General features: G+C 44.0%; 1 protein-coding gene across 3 annotated transcripts in view; it reads right to left on the bottom strand.

Moving 5' to 3' along the window:
- The window catches only part of znf318 (zinc finger protein 318), a 67,763-nt gene that overhangs the window by 20,550 nt on the left and 27,480 nt on the right, over window positions 1-19,733 (bottom strand). For 2 of the 3 annotated variants that reach the window (XM_083651065.1, XM_083651066.1), the window contains exons 8-12: window positions 18,742-19,582; window positions 15,140-15,246; window positions 7,472-7,571; window positions 3,754-3,980; window positions 1,661-1,744 (exon numbers count right to left, since the gene is read on the bottom strand). In XM_083651065.1, the coding sequence (XP_083507191.1) occupies window positions 1,661-1,744; window positions 3,754-3,980; window positions 7,472-7,571; window positions 15,140-15,246; window positions 18,742-19,582 (1,359 nt within the window). The remainder of the gene's footprint in view (window positions 1-1,660; window positions 1,745-3,753; window positions 3,981-7,471; window positions 7,572-15,139; window positions 15,247-18,741; window positions 19,583-19,733) is intronic. The other variant, XM_083651067.1, reaches the window with a different exon arrangement.

Raw genomic sequence — 19,733 nt, 5'->3', positions numbered from 1 at the left:
GAGGCCGAGGCACTCAGAACTGGAGAAGCGTGTCTGACCAGTGAAGAAATGCCTTCAACTCTTCCATTTCAAAGTGATAGTTTGTATTTTTTGATGTCAGGCAGACAGCTGTACTTGCCTGATGTGGCCGGTCTCCATTTCTCCAAACTGGGAACCGCGCCGGCTGAATTCTACTGCATGGAGTACACTGACTGTATGAAAGTACCTCATACAACCACACATCAAAAAATCACAGCTATCCCTTTAAGTCCAGTGGATTTTGTTTAGATTGTTTGGACATGTGACCACTGACCAGCATGGCACATTGTGTCTCTGGTTTCCAGCTTTTGGAAGAGAGTTCACAGCTCAGCCACGGGACGCAGGGCTGTGGCCGTTACACGCAGTGGTTTTGGTAACACTTTATTTGGACAGTCGGCCTACAGAGAGTCTACAGAGTATTAGTAACATTTCAACACGTTACCAGTTGACATTCACCAATTCAACTGTTTGGCTTTGTCTGTACATGTGGGTTTAACAGCTTATTAGTTGAGGTTCAACAGATTGTTTTCTTCCCAATCCACACACCTGCACCTAGTGTCATGTGTAGGTATGTTCATGAATTGTCACAAAGACTCTATAGTATAGATAATCTGTTAAACAACTGTTAAACCAGTGGTTCCTTTTCATGTCAAGGTCCGACTCCTACCTTTCCCTCCTCTCATCCCCCCCCGCTCTCCTTCCCCTGTTCCCTCCCCACCTCCTCCCTTTCCCTGCTCTCTCCTCCCCCACATCCCCAGTCTCCCTCCCCAACTTCTCCTGTTCCCTGCTCTCTCCTCCCCCACATCCCCCCGCTCTCCCTTCCCTGTTCCCTCCCCACTCCCTCCCCCTGCTCTCTCCTCCCCCACATTTCCCTCCCCCTTTCTCCCTCTCTCTATCATATGATTGTTCAATCATGTTATTTTTACTACTGTAATTGTTATTGTTCTGCCGGCTAGATTTAACTAGACATATTCTCTGTGAAGTCCTCTGAGACATGCTTGTGAATTAGGGCTATACAAATAAACTTGACTTGACCCCTAAACAGACACAAATTAGACCACAGACCCCCAATTGATAAGATTTTGTCCCAGGGTCCCCCATCTGATAGGATTTTTGCTTTTAGATGTTTTATTACAGAACGTGTATGAAACCCATGACCAAATGAGTCCTACATTCTGGCATTGTGTTACTATGGATAGAATTATAGACAGTGAAAATAAATGATTCCCTTTTTTGCTGGGGACCCTGAACCCCCTCAAGGACCACTTTAAGAACCACTGTGTTAAACCTGAACCCCCTCAAGGACCACTTTAAGAACCACTGTGTTAAACGACCCTGAACCCCCTCAAGGACCACTTTAAGAACCACTGTGTTAAACCATAGAATTGTTGATTGCAGATATTGCTTTATTGTTGCCGATCTATGCAGCCGATCATGCTGCACGTGAGAAACATGAGACAGCCAATTTCTCTGCAGTTACCGGTAATTGGTGTAAAAAAACATTTTCATGATAGAAAATGTCTATCGTTTCACTTTCATATTATGCTCTACATTGTTGAATGTCAACCAATAATCTGTTGAAATGTTACAAATAAAGCATTACTGTGGTTTTCCCAGTCGACCTCCCGGGGGACAGCTGTACCTTTAGCGGGGGGGCGGGCGATGCCTGGGATCCCTCAGGGCTCCGCTCTCGCTTCTTCTTCTTCTCGGGCGGCAGCTGCTCCTGCTAAGGGGCAGATGGTTTCCACAATGCAGAATAAATGGAAGGAATCATGGAATTTGGTAATAAAAATTTAATCAACTGTCAAACATGGAATATGGCAGAATCTTCCATAATTTGGCTGAAATTGATAAAAGTAGGCATAATTATCAAAATAACTATTGTACTAGCAGCCTAAAGGATTTCATAATCGTAAAATAGGCGAATGGGAAATACATGTAGTTTGGTTTTCGATTGGGGTGTTTTAAGACGTTGGGTCGGTGTTAAGTGGGACCCTTATTTCACCTCACCACTTGGTTTTCACTTTGAGAAACATGTCAAAGAGGGTCAAAAATGCAGATCCAAGGCACTCTTCCCAGAGTTAAAAAAGCTTTATTTAAAGGCTTAGTTCATTACTGAACAGATAAAAAATATATTATCATTTGTATATCAAAGAGGCTGTCTGACAGAGCCAAGTCATCAATCGATCAATCAATCAATCAATCAATATTTTGGTCCGAGTGAAATGTTCTATGGCAAGGGTGCCAAAACTTTTTTAGGGTGAGAGATACTTACAAAGATAAAACTAGTCATGAGCTACTTCTTTTCCCCTCGTCCCCCAAGTACATATTTAGCACATTTTAACAGTATTATTATTTAATATGATTTAATAATATTAGAATGTTAAATAGCTACATACATGAGTGGGAGTTAGTTTATGTATTAAAAAATAAAATGAAAATAAAAATACATTTTGGATTTCTTTGGTGTACTTTGGCCCGAGATCTACCGTCCGGTAGATCACGATACCTATTGGGCACCCCTGTCTGATGGTCTCTCCTGATGCTAAATATAGCTGAATCTGTCTTATGGTCGGTCTCTCCTGATGCTAAATATAGCGGAATCTGTCTTATGGTCTCTCCTGATGCTAAATATAGCTGAATCTGCCTTAGGCCTTGGCCACACTGATCCATGGTGTCTGTCCGTGTGCGTTCATTTCTCTGTTCACTTCCATTCATTTTCAATGACAGCTGTCCGACTGTCTGTGGAGCACTCAGAAGCGTACGTATCCCAAAAATTTGCATACGTTTTGATGGACAGAAAGTTGAAGAGGGATGAACTTTTTCTGGATGGACGTATCGGATGGTCGGATAGTCACTGTCCGTTTAGCCAATCAGAGTCGAGGTCTCGAGAGGAGGCGTTCCGAGATTTGTTTCAACTTTTCAAAGAAGATGGCGGCCGAGGCGGTGAAGGAGGCTATAATTAATGCTGTGTACACCATCCCGCTGTTGTACAACGTGATAGTCAGTGTCACCGTCTGATTTCACCATCTAATCTGGTCATTCGGTGGCATTTTATTGCCACATAATTAACGTAGCACACAGAGCCAACAGCTAGCTGACGCCAGCTTTCTTCTTCTCTCGGTTTATAAGCGGGTCGCTGACACCTTCAAGGTGCTTACCGCCACCTGCTGTACAAGTAGGTTACTTGTACATGCAACAGACATAAATCTATCCGTCTATCCGTTCTGTCCATTTTCTGACGGATCAGTGTGGCCAAGGCCTTATGGTCTCTCCTGATGCTAAATATAGCTGAATCGCTTTGATTGACGAAGTATTTTTACAAGCATTTTATGAAACTAGGCACGATTCCTAGGGGCTCGCCATCGCCCGCCCTGCAGCTCGCCGAGCTGGCCCTGCAGCTCGCATACGCAGCTCGGCCGCTGCGTGCTCTTATGACATCACTGATGATGTCACAATGCCCATGACATCATCAGTGATGTCACATGCACAATTGCTCAAGTGACATCACTGATGGCATCACTTCTGGGACAAAATTGAAACAGACAGAGAACAGAGATTGCCCACTTTCCCCCTTTATATATCTATAGATAGATGTCTATGGAAAAAAAAATGTCGGATGAAATTCCTTGGTTCGTATGCTTAACCCAGAAGTGGGCGGGACTTTGGCTCTGTATTAAGATAGAAAAGCGGATTTGGGGGGGGGGAAATCAAATGGATTTGATATGGCCCTACCTGCTGATTGGCGGGGGTCTTGGCGGTCTTCTTGGGCCGGTCTGTGGCGCTCAGGCCGAGGATGAGGGCCACCGTGTCGATCTCGGTGCGTTTCTTCTCGGCCGCTTCGTGCTCCTTCCGCAGGTCTGAGATCTGTCCCATCACCTCCTCCTGTAGACGGCTGATCTCTGCCAGCAGGGGGTCTTTGTGACCGTCTTTCTCTCGCCGCTTCTTCCTCAGCAGCTCTCCTGCCAGGCAACGCAAGGCCGCTTTACTTGCATAGAACATTCCAGACACTGAGGCAATAGAGTACCACAGGAGTACCACAGGGATGAGTCCTGGTGCTGCGTTCATTCATGGCCGGAGGTGGCAAGTGGCAAACGCATCATCTCTGACCTATGTGCGTTCGAGCTTCAAGGCTTCAAGTCGCAAAACTATGGATGCTAATAGCATCGGCTATTAGACAGCTAACAGCTAATAACATTAACATTTAGCTAATTGTATGGGTTTAACCAACTACTGTAAATGTATTGGTATGCTGATGGTCTGAAAGCATTGGCTACTTTTGTTGAAAATACCCCCGAAAGTGCGTCAAAATATTTTGTTTTAAATTCATACAATCTTATGACGATGTGGGTGGCCATGTTGGAATGACGTCAAATGACACACTGGAAGCAACTAGGGTGCTTTTATAAAGCTAACATAGTAGCATTGACAGCACAGATTTGCATGACAAACAAACGGAACATCTTTCTCATGAAGCTTAATTCAAATGTCAGTGGGCCTAAAGTAACAAGACAACAAACATCACATGAAATGTATATTTTGTTTTGTGTTTAGCCAACCTTGGCAGGTTTTGTCTTGCTTTGCTTAAAGTATGTTACACTGCCAGTTACAGTTTACTCACTGTTGGGCATTTTTTGTAGAGGTGCACCGATTGATCAGCACGCGATCGGAATCGGCAGATTTTGACCTCAAATATGCGATCGGGTGATTGCAGATATTGCTTTATTGTTGCCGATCTATGCAGCCGATCATGCTGCACGTGAGAAACATGAGACAGCCCATTTCTCTGCAGTTAATTGGTGTAAAAAAACATTTTCATGATAGAAAATGTCTATCGTTTCACTTTCATATTATGCTCTATCGTTTATATTGTGTTGCAAATCACACGGTTTGCTTTCGTCTGTGTTTTTTTACTCACCTCCACACCGCACCAAACTCTGTCAACACGCCCCTTGCGTCTTGACTCACAAAAATCAGCCGGAGAAGCAGGGAGAAGTTACCTCCAGTCATCCACTACATCAGCCTACCGAGGCATTTGCGCTGTTAAGTCTGCGTTTGATCCATATTTGCGTGTGTCCTCATAATGTTAAACCTGCCAAAACATCTCCTCTCATCATCGCAAGGAAATCCATTGAGTTTGAGTTCCTAGATGAAGCTCTGTCATCTAGCTCTTTGAGTTCCTAGATAAAGCTCTGTCATCTAGCTCTTTGAGTTCCTAGATAAAGCTCTGTCATCTAGCTCTTTGAGTTCCTAGATAAAGCTCAGTTATCTAGCTCTTTGAGTTCCTAGATAAAGCTCTGTCATCTAGCTCTTTGAGTTCCTAGATAAAGCTCAGTTATCTAGCTCTTTGAGTTCCTAGATAAAGCTCAGTTATCTAGCTCTTTGAGTTCCTAGATAAAGCTCTGTCATCTAGCTCTTTGAGTTCCTAGATAAAGCTCAGTTATCTAGCTCTTTGAGTTCCTAGATAAAGCTCAGTTATCTAGCTCTTTGAGTTCCTAGATAAAGCTCTGTCATCTAGCTCTTTGAGTTCCTAGATAAAGCTCTGTCATCTAGGTATTTGAGTTCCTAGTAGGGGTGGGAATCGTGGAGTAACTCACGATACGGTCACGATACTTGGCCCTCGATAATGATATTATCACGATACAGCGATTCTGCGATAATCGATATATTGGAAGAAATTTAACCTACGATACATCCCGATATATGTGTAACTGAAGAGAAAAAAATACCCCTAAAAGGCAAGAAGCAGGTATTATGTATTTATTAGCAGAAATGACATGAACTCTCTCAGAGTTCACTCACTCATACCATTTTCGATACCACGGAGGAAAAGTTACACATTAAGTCTTTTCATTATTATTATTAAAACAAGAAAACCTATATAACCTACCTACCTATATAATTCATAAAAGTAGATATTAATGATCAAACATTTCCATTCATGTAGCCTACAGTATTTATGTTTTTGTTTCAACTACAAACATAAATAAACGTCAACTTGAAACTATGTTTCAACTACCACACACACAGCATAATATTTTAGCCTGTTTATTAAAAAAAATTAAAAATTAAAATTAAATAAACATATCGATACTTGGTGCCAGTGTATCGATAACGTATCGCAAGTGGAAATATCACGATACCGTGAGTATCGATATTTTGTCCCACCCCTAGTTCCTAGATAAAGCGGTGTCATCTAGGTATTTGAGTTCCTAGATAAAGTTGTCATCTAGCTCTTTGAGTTCCTAGATCTACGTCCATCCATGAAATTATTAAATAGCACAGGGACATTTAATGGTTTGTATGTGCTCGCTTAGCAAGTCATCAATGCAGCATAAGCAGCGACCTGCTAAAGTAGAGCTGTAGTAGAGCGATGCGGAGCTTGGAGTAGGTCCAAAGTGGTATATGCTCCGCAGTCGCGGGAGTGCGCTCAAACGGAGAATTTGTTTTAAACATGCAGCCTATTTGACTACTAAGGTGTGGTTAAGAGCAGGAGTTGTTGCTCTAAACTGCATGTTTAGAGACAGCTCATGAGTATCTTTATACAGAAGCTATCTCAGAGGTATAGAACAGTAAATCTGCCTGCACATGAGAAGCGATCTTCAGCGGTAAGAAGGTCAAAGTTTAAACTATTTGAACTTTGATGCATGGTGGCAAATTTGAGTGGTAAGTAGGAATGTTCATCAATTATCGAAAATCGATAATTGATCGTTAAGGAATTAAATCAATCATGTGGAATTTTGATCGATTATTATTATTATTATTTTATTTATTTTTTTGCGGACTAGGTTTGGGTGGAATTCGTTCCTCCTCGCCCCACTCCATTGCACAGCCGACTAACGGTGGAGCTTCATATAGTCTCTAGTTTTCTGGCTGGGCATGGGCCTTTGTGCCAACAAAACTGTTTTAAACATGGGGAATTCACACCGGCATGCGCCGGGACACAAACAAACGCACCCAGCGGTCTGCGGACCTCAGTGAGGCTCAGGCCTGTTGATTTGACTCTTGTGCTGTCAGCTAAGCTGGAAGACGCCGATTGCCTTACATCATGTAACCTGACATGTAACATGTTTGTTTACCTGGCCACAGCGCTAGTGTCCGATATTATTACTACACAGCGGCATCGCCATTATAGCTGGCCGAGAACGCGCAACGTTATTACCAGACCAGAGTAAAAAATATATATATATATTATTATTATTACTCTATCGATAATCGATCGTTAATTTTCCCGATTTTCGATTATGGAAATTTTTCAAAATGAACATCCCTAGTGGTAAGAGCTTTGAGGATAGTGCTGCCGCATAGGTGGGAGGGCCCGCTCTGCCCATAGAAAACAACAGCACACCGGGCACAGCACTGTTTTACCACGGATCATGTGTGTGAGGCTTAAGTCTATGGGCTGAGTGAATCAGTGTGTGAGTATGAAGTAGTGTCGGTCTGCTGTGGTCACCTTGCTGCTTCCTCAGCCTCTCCAGCTCCTTCATCAGATGTTCCTTCTTCTTCATGCGCACCTCTCTGTCCTGCTTCAGCTTCTCACGCTCCTCCAGAACCTGGTCCAGAGAGACAAACAAGTCACCACCTGGTCCCCACAGAGGAGAGCTGTTCACGGGTCAACACCTGGTCCCCACAGAGGAGAGCTGTTCACGGGTCAACACCTGGTCCCCACAGAGGAGAGCTGTTCACGGGTCAACACCTGGTCCCCACAGAGGAGAGCTGTTCACGGGTCAACACCTGGTCCCCACAGAGGAAAGCTGTTTACAGGTCCAAAATGACCCATCCCAATGGACTTGGGAAATTTGCCGTTTTTGCCTGAGAGATACTACAGACCATGTGCATGTTGCGGTGGATGTCCGCAAGGGGAGAGACAGGTCTCTGATCTATTTTATGGACCTGGCAAACTCGGTAAATAAGATTGCTACTATAAACCAAGCAAAAAAACAAAAATATGCCATTCTTGTGCTAAAAAACATTTATCATGTCGGATACAACATATCAGGTCAAAACAACAGGAAGACTTGCTAAGTCGTGCCACATTTGTCTGGTAGAAGACAGTGAGACTGTATCATGTAATCTAGCAGCTACCTACCTTTCCTCCACTCCAACTCGCTCAATTCACTGCCTGGTGCTGCTGGACGTTTTTTTCCTCCGAAAAGGAGGTTATGTTTTCGGTTTGTTTGTCTGTTAGCAGGATTACAGAAAAAAACTACTGGCCCGATTTTCATTAAACTTGGTGGAGATGTGTAGCATGGGCCAGGGAAGAACCCATTAGGTCTACGGCTTCACCGGGTGTTCCCCAAGAGCCGGTAGCTGGATAAATCTCAGACATCTGTCTGACCGGCTACTATTTTAGATTGAATTTGGGGAGGCAGGCTGTATTCACTGAACAAGACAGGGTTTCTGCTGCTGCTAAATCCTGGCCGCTGCCCTTTTCAAAATAGGATAAAATGTCATGAAAAATGTCATGTCACAATTACATGACTCTGCAAACAAGCTTTTAATAAAAAAAAAACTAAGGCCAGTGATGGCAGTGACGAGTCTGCAACGTCAACGCATCGTGATTCACTGAGATACACGTGGGGGAGGCATGGTGGGGCGTGCCCAACCGGTTGACTTTATTCAGAAAATGGCCACGCAATAGTCTTTTTTTATGCATGTTTTTAGTGGGGGGTTCCTATCTGGAGGAAACCCCAGGGGAGCACGGGGAGAACATGCAAACTCCACACAGAAAGGCCCTTTTTTACAACCCCACCTGGGCCGTAGGCACTGAGGACATGGGAATTTGGACACACCCTCAGTGTCCCAGGCGGGAATCGAATCCAGGACCTTCTTGCTTTGAGGCGACAGTGCTACCACTGCGCCACCTTGCGGAATAGTCTTGACTCTTTATGAAAATATAGAGGGGCTTTATACTATGCTTTATAGTAATCGCCGGGGGGGGGGGGGGGGGGGGGGGTAGATGGGGGTCTGTGTGGAAACACAAACGGAGCACAAGTTTGCAGTTCATTTTGCATTAGCCATATGCCTGTAAGAATATTTATTATGGTAATGACAGAGCAGGGGTAATCTGCTGTGTAGGGGCTGTTCACACAACGTTAGCGTTTTGGCATGGAAAAAGCGTGCGTGGAGCACTTTTTGTGAGGAGAAATAAAACGGACGGGCCGTGATAGAGTGATCTACCGTTAGCTTAGCAGTAGGGATGCACCGATTGCCATTTTCTTGGCCGATTCCGATTTCCGATTTTTGAATAGTCTGACTTGCCGATACCGATTTTTGCCGATTCCGATTTTTTTTTCTAAAAACAACAATTGACAGCTTACACAAACGTTTTTGTAACTTTGTTTAAAATTAAGATTCATAGAACAATTCTTACATCTAATGGGGATCCAAATAAACAAATAAACAATTCTTATCATTTGCATGAAGTAGGACCTTCTCACTCAAACACATCTCAAAATAAAAGTGTTCCAGGTTAGGCTACTGGACAGAGCTTTTTTGTGCAAATACAATGAATACAAAAATTTAATTAAATCCAATAGCCTATATCCCACAGCTATCAAGCATTTACTTTTCCAAAAGAAAACAGGTGCAACAGAACATCAAAATGATCCATGGACAAGGAGTTTATAGACTGGCTCCAGACCAGTCCTCTTGAGTAGAGGGGAAATGAGTTTATGAGTTACAGTAACGATCTTCAGTCTGAATATCAGGCGGAGTTTACACACAGTCCGAAGTTTGGTATGCGTATTTTTATCTGCCATCCGAAAAAATATCGTCACGCACAGAAAACGTTGCACACTTGTGAGTCCGATGCATTTTTATTATTATGTCCGTCGTTCTCATGTCGTTCTATTTGCAATACGAAACAAATAGTCTCTCCTGTATCCACGTCACGTTACAACATGACTTGACAGGCTGAGGCAGCAGCGCTGATGTGGAATGGAAAAGCAGGTCGGGGAATGGTTATACTGGACACACTCGCCAAGCCGGGTGTGCGTGGTGGCGGGTTGCTGGAGCACCGCTTCCCGGGGAGAGAGAGCAGAGAGAGAGGGGCCAGTGAGGTGAAGCGAGCCGCTCAGACTGGACTCCAGCCGAGCGGGACTCGGCCGCATCTCTGTCTCCACGGCTTATTTTCGACTTGCATGTGTGACAAACTGCGAGCTTTGTCTACTTCACTGACGGTGAAAAAAATCCACAACGAGGAAGGTATGCTGGCGTGTGTGGTGTGGTGGCTGGGTGCCTGTCTCGGTGCTTTGGGGTGCGCGCACGTCATGTGAAAATCGGCTCACAGAATCGGCTATTTAGAGTGACCGGAACAGATCACCGATCGAGGCCGATCACGTGAAAATCGGCCATTTCCGGTCACGTGCCGATCGATCGGTGCATCCCTACTTAGCAGCTCTTAGCCTCAGGGCTCCAAAGTGCGACCTATTAGGTCGCATGTGCCACCTAATTTCAAAATGTGCGAGTTAATTTGCAATCAGGTCGCACTCGTGCGACTTGGGAGAATGAGAGAGGATAATATTTTTTTCCCCCCCAACCAATCGCCTGCTTCAGATCGCATCTTTCTGTCCCCTCTGCTCCCCGTCTGCCTGCGCGTGCCTCTGTGCTGTTTTTATTGGTGCAGCGCCTGCAGCAAACACTTGCCCAGCCTGTCACACAGACACAGGTCCCTGCCTTCAAAGGGTAGCCGACAGCACGCGATCAAACACATACCGCAGCTGTTGTTTTGAAATTGAGCAGGAGGAAAAGCAGAGAACGGGTAACGCTTCCTTGTGCAGACAGGAGAAACGCAATTGAAACGCCGAGCTGGAGTCGCCTTCCTCTGTGCCAGCCAGGAGAAAACGGGAGAAAGTAATCAAGAGATGTGTTTGATCATCGGAGGAATGAGGAAATGATCGATCAGTTTGCGAGGGCGGTGAGGACGTGTTGAATAGCCAAGGGGAAAACGGGAACGATCATAGATATGACAGGGAGACATGGACGAGGACGGTGTACCAGAACAAATCAAAATAAACACAGGAACAGCTAGGCAGCAGCGGGCAGAAGGCACTCACAGCAGCCCGCTGTCCTTCTCAAGAGCTCTTCAGTTGATTCATGAAATCGCTGGGCTGCGTGCCCTCCAGTGTTGCTCCTGGCCAATCCCAGCGCCACAGGGCGTGGTTATTGCTTATCCTATGTTGGGTTAGAAATCTAAAAGGGGGATCGTGTGTGTGTGTGTGTGTGTGTGTGTGTGTGTGTGTGTGTGTGTGTGTGTGTGTGTGTGTGTGTGTGTGTGTGTGCGCTGAAATCAATGAGGTATCTGGGAATCAATTTGCCACAAAAGCACATACTTAAGAGACTCCAATTTGATCTTTGATAATACTGCTGTTCACCTATGTAGGATATGCTTTCAGTGCAAGACTCATTTCATTCCCACTTCATGGGAAAAATAACACTACAAAAAGACAAAAAAAAATAAAAAATACAAATAATAACAAAACATTTAATAGCCTAGAGGACTATCAACTATCCACTTAAATGGCAAAAGCACAAATTAAAATGCTGATAATACACTAATATGACAACTGTACAAGTTAGTCACTGTACCTCAAGAGCATACCTACCTGAAAAGACCACATGTAGCACTGTCAAAAAATATCCTTCCATGCAAGTGGAAGCTGCTGTCCCTTTTACTAGACTCATCTCCTGGGACATTAAATAGTGATTAGCAGGCTATAGTTAAAAACAACAACAACATATAAGTAACAGCCAAAGACTTTGCGAGAGAACTTGTGAAACATCAAAACCAGCAATTTATAGTTATTGCCTAAGTCCATTTCTCTTCTCTCATACTAAAGGTAGAGGTGTTTTCCTAAAGACTCCTCAAGGGTGCTTGAGGAGTCCTCTTCTTCCTTTCACCAAAAGCCCAACTGTCATGATCAAATCACAGTCTTCTCACTCATTAACTCACATCAAAAAATATGGTGCTACCTAATTTATTTTTGTGCTACCTAATGAAACAGTAGGTAGCACTAGTGCTACCTGGAAAAAAACGAGTTTGGAGCCCTGCTTAGCCTACCTCAGTAAACTCCGGTGGTGGGATGGTTAACGCTTTGTTCGAGTAGACCATTGTGAAAAAAGTGAAGGCTCAACATGTCCGGTATAATCCATACTGCTTTATGATCACTGTTACATAAATCCACTGATTATAACTTCTGATCTTCTGCCAAAAAGTGTTAACTGCAAACAAGTGATTAAGGTCAGCTGCTCAGTGCTAACTGCTAGCCACCTTATCGGCACTTTCCAAATCAGCCCTCAATTTTACTGTGCTGTCCTCATACATCTTCTCCACCCTCATAGCTGTTGTTCTCCGATGGTGGCTGGTAGACGACTCCGTCTCCACAACAAGCCACCATTTTCGTGATGAGCTGGGAAACCTTCTCTGCCCTGACGGCATCACAACAATGGTCTTTGTTACTGCTAGCAAACAAGGTAATGCAAAACTGCTTTTCATCTGCCCCATTGATGTTCTTGCAATCTGGGAACCCATCGGTTAAACAAACAAAACAAAACAAAATTCTCTAACCTCTGGGGGCAGGCTTGTTTCATGTGTGTGAAAACAGAACTCAAGAGGCTCCGTCGGCAGTGGAAGAAAATCCCTTGGCTCAAACTGACCGGCTCTAGCCATTTATGGATTTCCTTTCCCCTCCGTGCATCTCTCAAATCCTTCCGTCATTATGAAACAACAATAACAACTCTAGCTCGTTGCTAGTAGCAAGTAGCAACTTGCTACACGCTGAAAACGGTACATTTTGACTACACACCGGTCACGTTCACTCCATTTTGATTGGGTAAAGCGCAGCATGCGAGCCTGCACCTGCGAGCGCCGTTACACAGCTTTTCACGGAGCTTGCCGACAGATTTTCGATGCAAGTCAAAAGTCTGTCTCGAGAGATTAACTTTCTTGTGATTTATGCGCACGTGGTTACGCATCGAACTGGTATGTCTATGTTTTGCAAGTTTAACTTTGCATATCTTGCACTGCACAGCCATTTTGTCAAAATACTTCCAAACATTACTCTTACATTACTCACCATGCTGCCTAGCTGTATCGCCAGATCCACGTGGGGGGTGGGGCGAGTACCCCGAACAGCTGAAACATTACTCGAGTACTGACGTTACAAACGAGTACTCGAGTACTCCCGCCCATCGCTAATGCGCAGTACTGCAGTTTCACTCTGAAAGGGCCGTATCAGCACATTAATAAAATCACCAAACTTTACTGAATGTAAACAGGCGTTTCAGTTCTCAGCCCTATAGCCTACTTACTTTGTGCCGTTTTCTCTCTCTCAACACAGCATATTTACTTGAAATGACTAAAACAGTTACAAATGAAAGTTTTACCACATGGGTCAAGCCATCCCGTTTTATAATTCAACTCATGTTTTACTCCAGATATGGAGTCTTCTGGTAAAGTTAGCAGTGTGTCGGATTTCAGTCCATGGCTCCACCAAACTGAAAACATTAACCCCTTCAAACCACCTCTCTCTCGGTTAGTATTTTATTAGCTTTAACATTAGTATTAGATTGCTGTTGTTGGGGTTGGGGACCCCTGCTCTAAATGACCATAATGTATTTTCAGCCCAGGTGGATACAGTGGCTATACCACGCCTGCATATCTAACGTTGCATGTAGGGAGAGCATGCAGGGAGAGAAAGAGAGATGAGACGTCAATCAACTTAAAAAGCTATTTTCTGAAACAAAGCAGGTCTAACGTTACAATATTGTCAATGACGACGCAATAGCGTTAATTGAAAGCTGATTTACACGCGGTGCTTTCTGTGAACGGACTATAAACTTCACATGCGCAGCTGGGAATATTGGCTTACCGGTAACTTTAAACTGGAAGAAAAGGTAAGAATACATTGTTGCTAACGCTAGTTACTTGTAGCCATGATCTGAGAACTGAAAAGCCCTTGCTAGTGTTCTTTTTCCCCCCCGTGATTTTTCTCCCATTTTCTCCCCAATTGTACTTCACCAATTATTGCCCCTGCTGCCCCGGTCGCTGCTCCACCCTCTGCTGATCTGGAGAGAGCCGAGACTAGCTCCATGCTTCCTCCTAGACATGAGCAGTAGCCAGCTGCTTCTTTTCACCTGACAGCGGGAGCCTCACTGGTAGGACGTAGCACATGGGAGGATCACGCTATTCCAACCAGTTCCCTTCTCTCTGAACAGGTGCCCTGACCAACCAGAGGAGGCGCTAGTGCAGCGACCAGGACAATACCCTCAATCCAGCTTCCCTCCCGCAGACACCAGCCAATTGTGCCTGTATGGGCGCCCGACCAAGCCGGCGGTTACACGAGGATGCGAACGTGCAACCCCTGTGTTGGTAGGCAGGGATTTTACCACTACACTAACTGGACGCCCACCAGTGTTCTTTTAATAGGCTAGTACGTCATGAGCCTGAGACTCAGCATGCAAGGCAGCGTGTACCAAAGTCGACCTTTAAAATTAATTATTAATTAAAAAAATGAATTAACCCCCTAAGCTTGCATTTGGGGTCATTCCGTTTGATTGCCCGGTCATAGAAACATGGTTGGTGCAGGGAATTTAGGGCAATATCGAGATTATAGGCTATAACCTGCTTTCTCACGTTATCGGGCACCGTTCTTGTCTAACGGAAACGTTGTTGATCGCCTTGGGGAGATGGAGGAATTCAGAGAGCAGTATGTTCATTAGTGATGGACGGTGTATTGACAGCATTGCCACTCTTTTGTAATGATAGATTTCAAGCACTTTTCAAGGAGAAATCTTTTCTAAAATTACGGGCCAATAATTCACAGAGATGTTCATATATACTGGTCCTCTGCAAATTAGTTTCTAGTTGCTTACAGGTCAGAATTAATCATTAACACTTAACATAAACTCAAAGCAATCTTAAAATCCTGAGCATTTCTTAAAATGTTAGGCAACCTGCAATGACAGCGCAGCACGGAGAGTGATAAGCACTTATCAAGTACCGTACTAGATTTTTATTTATTTTTAAGTCAAGCACTTTCAAGCACCTTCCAGACCCATGGCAACCCTGGTTGAAGTTCAGCAGGTGTGGGAGTGAGAAAAGTAGATAAATGGATGAAACCTTTTGTTTCTGACTCTCGTTGTTCTCATTCTCGTTGAATCTCCTCTCACAGTTGCTGACTTTAGAGATGTCCTTTCCGTTGTCGTGAGTGGCGCTCTTCGGCAACGCTACAGGCGGAGAAGTAATGATTAGATATGATTAAAGTATCCGTCCATATTATATTATTATATTCCATGACAGTATCTAATATAAAAAGCATGGAAACCAATCACACACAACCCACACAAATCAACCAGTAACAGAATCGAACAGCCCTGCTCTACTAATTCACTGCCGTTGTTTTAAATCACATTTTAGACTCGCTTTTCTGCAAATGTTTTTGATTGTACTTAAAAAGATGCAACGTGTAAGATTTTACCAGAATTTTAGTTTAGAGGGTTAAAAAATGAACAAGAATTATCATGTCAAAGACGTCTATTGTGTTGTCGTATTGTGTTGCAGAGATATCCACTAGCTAGCCCCGGCGAGTCAATAGCCCCGTTTACATGGGTCCAAAAATCCTATTTATAATCGGATCGATAGGTCAGTCGGATTCAAAATGTCTCATATAAACACCTTAGCCGACCCGATTCACCCGGATTGTTTTACATTTTCGATCGTATTGAAAGAGGTAGTCTACACCGATTGATAATCAGCTAGATGCCGCATATAAACGGCTGAATAGAGTGGATTCGGTTGATAGAGTGGATTATTCATTCTGCGCATGCGCTCCCTAGTGCAGATTGCAGAAGAACTGGACGGTGGTTGAGACAAACTTCTTAATAGAAACCCTGAGAGCGGTACATTCTTCTTCTTCTCCTGGCCAAGTATCTCTGGAGGATGATTAACTGCTGAGACCGTAGAGCCGCAAATGACAGCACGTGCGATTACATAACTGCAAAAGTGTGCGATTATTATTATTTGTTCATGTCTTCTTTTTGAGTGTGTGTGTGTGCCTCCTCTAAACTAACGTTACACGCGACGCAGTAAACACACGTTTCAACACGTTTCTCTGCCATCACACTGGGCATCAACACTAGCGTAGCGGAAGACTTCTCCCATGCACTCCCGCAAATAAGTAATGTTATGCGCAGCAAGGTTCACAAACATAACATCTTACCGAGAGAGAGGGAGAGAACATCCATGATCGCTAACAGCTAGCTATGCTAATAACTATCTAGCCGTTCAGAAACGCATGTAAACAGCCGTGTGATTAGCGAGAACGTCAGTAAAATAAGGAGAGCGCTGCAGGTGCTTATGCAGAACTAGTGCACGTTTAAGTGCACAGTGGGTAATGACCCGCTGTGATGAAGAATATAGCGATAATATAGTGAGATTAACAAGGTTGATAGCAGAGAAAACACTGTCACAGCTGCTTGCAGCAGCACCTCCAGGCTTCTAACGCTAACTAGTCTGTCACATGATGCCTTCATGGTCCCTCGAAAAAGTCTGCAGATGCAGGTTACCTCGTCTCTCTCTCAAGAAGCATCACATGAGTGTGAAGTTTAAGGCAATCTGTCGCTACAAAAAAAATAAACGAGATGTATTATTGTATTACTTGACAGACATGTAACTAACTTTGCAGTCTGAGCCATCTTCTATGTGCTGTAACACAGTGCAGTTTCTATTTTTCTAGTGTTTCTTTTTTACATGTTTGGGACAGGCAAATGTCTCAAAATGTTAGATTTTTTAAAGATAATTTTATTTCAAATTGTTTTATTTATTTAGTTTTAATATATTTTAAATTGTAATATATTTCATGTATTTTATTCTGTGATACGTGAAACCGTGGTATTTTTGTCCAAGGTTATCATACCGTCAAAAACTCATGCCGGCACATCCCTAGATACCATTTGTTTATTATATCGCAAATACAATCACAAATCGCAATATTGTCCACCATAATAGCTAATCGCACCTTTCCCCCAAATCGTGCAGCACTAGATCCATTTTTCCAGAGGTAAACAGGAAAAGTGGTAGACGGAAGTGCACCTCTTCTTCTCTGCAGGTAGTGGGAGAGACCGTTTGCGCATGTCTGTAATCGGTTTCAGCTGGGGCCATGTATACGCGGTGGATCGCTTTATTTAGCGTTCATGTATACAGATCAAATCCGATTCGTATAATCCCGACTGATTTCAATCAGATTGAGGAAAACAATCCATATAAACGGGACTACTGTAGCATCGAGTCTGCCCTCAGTTCAAAATGAGGAAGAAGTAGTCATGAACAGTGTTGGGCAAGTTACTTTCAAAATGTAATATACTACATATTACTAGTTACTTTCATTTGAAAGTAATAAGTTACTTTCCAATATTACTGTCTGTGTAGAGTAACTCGTTACTTATTACACTACTTTTGCATTACTTTCACCAAAACAACAGTAGCAGCAGAATGACATCGCCACCCTGGGACCATCCCGAAAAATAATTTCAACCGCCTTGAAACCGCCAGTGTAAACAATCCAAGATTCTAAATGTTATTATTTTCCTTTGTTATTGTCATCTATAGTGGCTATTTGCATAAAAACACAGTTTGATTAGGAAATGATTGTATCTTTTTTTAAATATGTGCTTGGATTTAATAAAATGTAACTCAACTTGTAACTTGAGTTACTTGACAAAGTAACTGGTATAATATTACTGAAATCCTATAAGTAATAAGTTATATTACTGAGTTACTGCTAAAAGTAATATATTACATGTAATATGTTACTTCTGTAATGAGTTACCCCCAACACTGGTCATGAATGGCAAGTAAACAACAGTGGCTGGACCCTACTTGGTTAGAAAGCCTCAATAATCCACTAACAAAGTAGGTTAGACCAAGACCACCCAAATCAGTGTATTTATTTTACTACACGTCCCGGAGTATGGCGCTAATGGTTTTTGAATTCTCCATCCACATACTGTATATGAAACGGTTAGCATAGCTTAAACATTTTACTATGAACTGCCAAATCTATGACTTGTCGAGAAAGCTTAAATAACCCACTAACAAACTAGGTTAGACCACCAAACTCTGTGCTTTTATTATTCTACACGTCCCGGAGTTTGGCACTAAATACTAGCATTCCCCTCCATTCACATGCATGAAACCTTGATTAATACAAATTTGGGTGATGTACCCCAGCCTGCCAGTAGCTTTCAAACCATGTCAGGCTGATTTGAATTCTCGATTTAGCTAACAGCAAAGAAAAGTGAAGTGCATTGTATCATCATCTTTTTTCTTATTCACTGTAGGCTGCCAGCACACTACAACGTGTTTTTGCGATTTCTGTAGCAAGTGGGTTTTTATGGGGTGGGGTTGCTCGCCCCACACCCAGCCATTATTTCATGCTATTTGCATGTGGCCAAGTATTACACATTGCACCTTTAAACTTATGTTGCTAATGTTTTCTATTTATATTCACTTTACTCCGATTCCAAATTTGCTTTATTTTAATTTCCCCTATTTATCTCCTCATATAATTTACTATTATGACTGTGAAGCACTTTGTGAACTCTTCATTTTAGATGAAGTGCCATAGAAAAAAACATAACAATTTAAGTTTTCTCATTAGTTTGTGTTTCTGACTTTCACACAGTCTCATCTAATCTGATATGAATCATATTGATCAGACCGACCCTTGTTGTACGTCTGTTGTGGTACCGCAGGGGGGAAGTCGTCTCGGGGGTCCGGTGGCGGCATGGCCATGTTAGGCGGCGGGTACATGGGCGGCCAATGCGGCCAGTGCTGCGGCATGTAGGGGTACCCTGGGGACTGTCCATAACCCGGGGGCGACTGTCCGTACCCCGGGGGCGGAAAGTTGGGGGGCATCATGCCATAGGAGGGGATAGGCATCCCGGGATGCAGGGCGGGGGATTTAGGCTCCGGGGTTTGCTGTTTGGGCGGCGCTGCACGGTCGCTCCTCTCGGGCTTGAGCTCCTTAGCGCTGTGGGCTTTGCTGACGCTACGTGGTTTGCTGACGCTACGTGCTTTGGGGGAGGGCGAGTTCTTCCGGCTCTTTCGTCCGTCGGGTGATCCCTGCCGGCTTTTCCGTCCGTCAGGCGATCCCTTCCGGCTCTTCCGTCCGTCAGGCGATCCCTTCCGGCTCTTCCGTCCGTCGGGCGATGCCTTCCGGCTCTTCCGCCCATCGTCGCTGCTCCAGCTGCCCCCGCGGCTCCTGCTCCTACTGCTGCTGCTCCCGGAGTTGAAGCTGCGGCTCTTCCGGCCGCGCCCCTGGCTGCGCCCGCTGCCCTCCGAACTCCCGGAGGAGTAGCGTTGGCGGCGGGTGGGAGTCTTAGGTGGGGGCTTGTTTCCTTCGAGACGCTCCTTGGTTCTGGCGGCCATCTTGGTGATCTCAGCCACACCCAGGTCCAGGCCGATGGTCTTCAGCAGGTCTTGGATCTTATCGTACTCCTCCACCGCCTGCGGATCGCTCTCCTCCAGCGGCTGCGTCATGGGCAGGTAGGCGGCATTTGACACCTGCAGGGTATATGAGGTTAAATTCAATACCTTTTAAGACCTCTTCAGTATATTTTATGACCTCAACACCACTTTCATCACATCATAGGGGTGTGTAATGTAAATCACAAGTTTCATCACGATACATTATATACAGTAGATTACTTGGACA

Source organism: Poromitra crassiceps (assembly GCF_964638095.1).
Source record: "Poromitra crassiceps genome assembly, chromosome: 14".
NCBI lineage: Eukaryota > Metazoa > Chordata > Actinopteri > Beryciformes > Melamphaidae > Poromitra > Poromitra crassiceps.
This window is presented reverse-complemented; position numbering and strand designations above follow the sequence as displayed.